Source organism: Microchirus variegatus (assembly GCF_963457635.1).
Source record: "Microchirus variegatus genome assembly, chromosome: 2".
Classification (NCBI taxonomy): domain Eukaryota; kingdom Metazoa; phylum Chordata; class Actinopteri; order Pleuronectiformes; family Soleidae; genus Microchirus; species Microchirus variegatus.
Window position 1 is genome coordinate 6,417,263 of NC_139803.1, and position 5,129 is coordinate 6,422,391.

At 37.0% G+C, this 5,129-nt stretch overlaps 1 protein-coding gene across 1 annotated transcript; it reads left to right on the forward strand.

Annotated features, from left to right (window-relative positions):
- Positions 1–714: 714 nt before the first annotated feature.
- zcchc10 (zinc finger, CCHC domain containing 10) lies at positions 715–3,427 on the forward strand (the record flags this gene model as incomplete). Its single annotated transcript, XM_083910128.1, has 4 exons — positions 715–768; positions 2,161–2,322; positions 2,425–2,466; positions 3,193–3,427. Exons 1-4 carry the CDS (start codon positions 728–730, stop codon positions 3,425–3,427), a joined length of 480 nt encoding a protein of 159 aa, XP_083766254.1. The 5' UTR covers positions 715–727.
- Positions 3,428–5,129: the final 1,702 nt, after the last annotated feature.

The following is a 5,129-nucleotide window of genomic DNA, read 5'->3' on the forward strand; positions in this document are numbered from 1 at the left end:
CAATTCATTTAGTAATCGATAATTGGAGTAATTGTTTCAGCTCTACTATATTATAATATTTAAAATAATTCCAGAGTTATGTGAATAAATGAAGACATTTAGGATTTTTCCAGTTCCATTTTTTTAAAATATTACGTCAAAGCAGGTTTGACGTTTGAAAATGTATTATATATTTATATTATATATATATATTATATATTATATTTATATATTATTTATTTTCAAACTTATTAACGACGGCTCACGATTTTTAGTTTTTTACTCTACTGATATTTTACACCCACAACTAATTAATTTAAAAATAATAATTAAACCCACCATTAAACTTGTTGAAAGTTGAAACAAACCAACAGAGGCTCGGTATTCTGTAACAATGACTTTCCACGACTCTTATGTTACTTCCAATGATGTGGTTATGTGATATAGATGTTGAACAATACATTTTGTTGGCACTATTTACTATTAATTTAATGTATGTATATTTTTTCCATTCCGTTTTTTCGACTGGTTTTGTTTTATAAGTATTTGTATAAGTATATACTACTAAGTATTAGCACGATTACTTTACCCTGTGGATTCATGGCTCGAAACAGTCACTCTTGGAGAAAAAAAACGCATACTTGCAGTACCCCGTATACACCAGCCAGGGGCGCTGGTTGCGTTAAACCCACCGGAAATACAGGCTTCTCAGAAAGCAACGAAGGAAAGAGAAAAAGTAAACTGCAACATGGCGACTCCCATGCACAGACTCATAGCGAGGAGACAGGCGTGAGTATTATAGTGTTAAATGTGATCAATGCTGCCTTTTCTCTCTTTATTTGGTGAATTTCAACACTCTTTAAAAACAGCAGCGGCTCTTCGCGTCTGATATGAGCCGAATAACAAACGCTGCTGGGCTGAATGGCGTCACCGATGCGCCCCTTTGTTTCACAACAAAAATGAATTACTGTTTGGTGTTTTTAGCAAATTAATGACGATAAAAACCTTTTGATATCATCGCCGACGTTTTGCACGGAGGTTAGCGTGTGATGTGTTTACGAATTTGTGGATAAAACCATCACGTCAATGATGACTTACGGTCTATCCTTTAGCATTTTACAGCGTTTCTAGTAGCATCCTAAGAAATGAGAGAGACGTGGTTTTCAACAAAAACGGGGGAAAGGATGGGGGGTTCTCCGTTTATCTCCCCTGAATATGGAATATAAGTCTTGAACTCGAAGTAATCAAAATAACATTTTCTTCTATTGGTGACAGAGGGTGGTACATTTTGGAAATTACACCTTTTTCAGCTGTTACCTTCAGGAAGGCTGTGCACGAAAATAAAAGCCATAAACAAACAGACAAACACAGCACATATCCCAGGGCTGTAGCAATAATACATGGGTAAACACTGAAGGGTAACTTTGCCTCTTTTCCACTTACCTGTGCAATAATCCACCTGTGTAATCAAAAATATATGATGCGATCCAATTTTGAACTGCAATATTTACATGAAGTATTGCCGCTAAATGTGTATCTCTCGTCTATACGCATGTTATGTAATGTCTTATCATTTAACCTAACCTTAACCATAATCTGCATCCCCAGAAAATCCCATCAAAAAAGAGTTACGCTGCTCACAAATGGACAAACATATAAGCACAGCTGATTATAGAGCTATCCTGCAGATGCTGAATTGCATAGCAAATGCATGGATTCAACTATTTGATGACTTTGTTTTTCCTCGCCAATATCTTCATGAATCTTCTTTTGTTTGAAATGTGTATCCAGTGGAAGAAAACTCAAACTTTAATGAGATCAATGTTTTATTTTATCCATCAGAACTTTAGAAGTACCCAGCCTGGTCCATGTGGTTGGAGGCATGGATACAATTCTACTTTCTATGTAGTCAGTTCCCTCCTATCGTGATGTTTTCAGAAAGTCAATAATGACTTGAATCTTAAACAAACCACATTAAGTTTCTAAACCTAGTAAAAGAAAAAAGGACATCAGACAATCTTCCTTAAGGAGAGGTTTTACTTACTTACTTTTTTAAAATTCAAAATAACAGACAACAAAGAAACAACAGTGGCAATTTGTCTCCTCTTTCCAGTTTTATTGTACTGGTTATCATCATGTAGGGCAACACATTCAGACTTGCTTGTGTTTCATCACATGTAGTGAGGCGAATAAACAACATGTGCGCTGCCAGAAATGTTTGGAGATGGGACACTGGACCTACGAGTGCACGGGGAAACGGAAATACGTGCACAGACCGACGAGAACCGTCGAGCTGAAAAAGAAACTCAAGGAGGTTGAAAACCAGCCCCTCAGCATCACTGGGTAAGATGGTGTCTCGCATACATTGGACAGTACGTTATTTACATGGAATAAAACACACAAAAACAGTAAAACTCATATTATTTTTTTGTTTTCTCTTTACAGACCAGGAAGTGAAGGAACCAACGAGAAGAAAATTAAAAAGAAGTAAGTGAATTATTTGATGTTTTGCCACCACACAATATACTGTATGTTGTGTCTTTATTTACACTTGACAGAAAGTAGTAAGTAGTAATTCACTTCATATTAATGTCAATAAAACTATATTGGTATAAGCAAGCAGCAGTGCTTCAAAGTGGAAATTAAACACATGCCTCAAGACTTTACTCTATTTTTCCACAATGAATCCTGTAATACACTTAAAATTTGTAAAAGATATTTAAGGTATTGAAGATGTCGTCCGACAAGTTCCTTCAGTTCAGTTTTATTTGGTGCAAACCCTGCCCTCTAGTGGAGGCTGTGAGCCACTAAATATTCAATGTTAGTATCTCATTATTGACCACATATGACAATGATTTCATATGTGATAATAATTGATTAAATACAATTAGGCCAAGTAGAAAATAAACTGTTTTTTTTAAGCTTTGCCGACTCAATGTTCACGAATGCTAAAAAAAATAGAGCCTCTCACAAATTGAGCATTCAAATGAACGTGCTTCAAATGAACCCTGGATGGCAGAAAACACTGATAAAGAAAACATCCTAAACATAAATAACTTTTAAATGGTAAAATAATAACAATAATGCCATATTATAGTTCTTTCACAAAAGACTGGTGTCTCTGGCTCCACCGCAGCTCAGTGTAGCGTCTCACAACAACACGCTGTGCTCTGATTTCTGTGTGCGTCTTTATCGCACTTCACCTCTTCTTAGGACCAAAGACTCCAGCGGCAGCAGCAGTGATTCAGACAGCTCCTCCAGTGACTCATCGTCAGACAGCAGCGACGACTCCAGCTCCTCTTCAGACGACAGCGACAGCAGCAGTGACGACGACGACGGAGGCAGCTCCTCCTCGTCTTCGTCCTCGTCGTCTTCAGACAGCTCCGACTCGGGGAGCAGCAGTGGTTCAGATCAAGGACCTCCAAAGAAGAAGAAAAAGAAGAAATGAAAGGTTTTCTTGGTCGTTTTCCCCCTGATGTGTACATCTGAGGGGGTGAGAATTCCAGAGTTGCGTAAATGTGTACAGTTTTATTAGTGGAAATGAACGAGGAGGTTTTTTTGAGTTGGCTGTTGTGTTCTGTGTTTCGTTTCCCCGGTTAATTCTACAAACATATTTTCTCCAGATTGTAGGTCTACTGAACAGTATCTTTATATATATATATATATGTAAGATCTGAGGAAAACTGGTGTGCTCATTCATGTTGAATCTTGTGATTTTTTTACTAAAGTATATTTTTAGTCAAACTGAGCGTGTACAGCTTTCAACCTTTAATATAGGAACGCCACATGATAAAAAGACATTAAGGAAACTGGGGAAGAAATTGTTAAAGTTAAAAATGGTTTTAAAGTGAAAGAAAGGGGTACTGTTGTGAAAGTTTAATCGAAAAATAAACAGCTTGTGTTTGCTCTGAGGACTTGTTTGTGTTTGCTCTCAAAAAACTGCAATAAAGCGTTTTTACAGATAGGATGTTTTATATTAACAGCGTCTTGCACTCGTTCATTAAAGTTACACATGCTCTTGTCTCCTAGGATAAGTGTTTATAGAATGCATAAAAATAAAATATAACCCTTAAGCCAATGCTATGCAAGTTTTGTTTTGAAAGGTTTAAGCATGTGTTATGGTGTTTTTGTAAATTGCCTGGGTCCATAAATCTATAATCACCAGGAAAGGGGCCTTGGTGGATTTGCCGGTTATTTTTTGATGGTTTTATTTTGAATATGATATGTATTAAATATTAACATACTTCTAAACTTTAAAGATGGTATGAGCTGTTTTTCTTATTATCAGGAGCTGGTCCAGTTCTGCAGACGCCACCATGTTTTTAACAATAAGGGCCAGAAAATAGTGAAACAAGACATCCTGTTGTCATAAATATGGATCCTGATGCCACTCTGTCAACACTAAGTCATGATCCTTGTGGAATATACAGTATATTGTGATGGAATAATGTTTAAAACTGAACTATTTATCAGCTAAATTGACTTTTCTATGTGTATGTGATATGTGTGATGAAATAATCATCTGCAAGAGGAAACACTGAATGGTCGTTTGTGATTTCCGCTGTAGTCTGAAGGTCTGAACAACCTGTGCGTCAGAGAGGCGTTGCATTCAGAGGACGTCGGAATTATTAAAATCTTCAAATTGTCGCTGTGAATGACAAAGGGTCACGCTGTCACTGGCGTGCAAATGATTGACGGGATTTGGGTTGGACTTTCTGACAAGTGATTTTGGAATATTGATGAGCGCATTTTTTAATACAGTATAAGTTTAAGTTTATTTTTTTTAAGTTGGGAATGATTCTCTTTAATCTCTTTAAAAAAAGTTTATTTTTAAATCAACCATGATCGTTTTGCCTAAATGAAAGAATGAAATTAGTCATGGACGTTAAGGAGACACTAACTTCTCAATCGTGTTTACTAGTTTTAGGTGGGTGGTTTGAAATATGTCCGATGGCAAGTGAAGGCAGCACCGCTTGCTGCCGTCCATGCATCCAGTCCTGTCTGTGGTACCTGCTGGCTACTTAACTTAGCTAGCTGCCTTACCTATCAGTCACTTCTGTTACGGATTAATTAAATGAACGATAGACAAAAGATGATCCCCTTTTGTTCGCCGCCTGACTTGCCGTCGCGTTTCAAGGAAAACACGGACA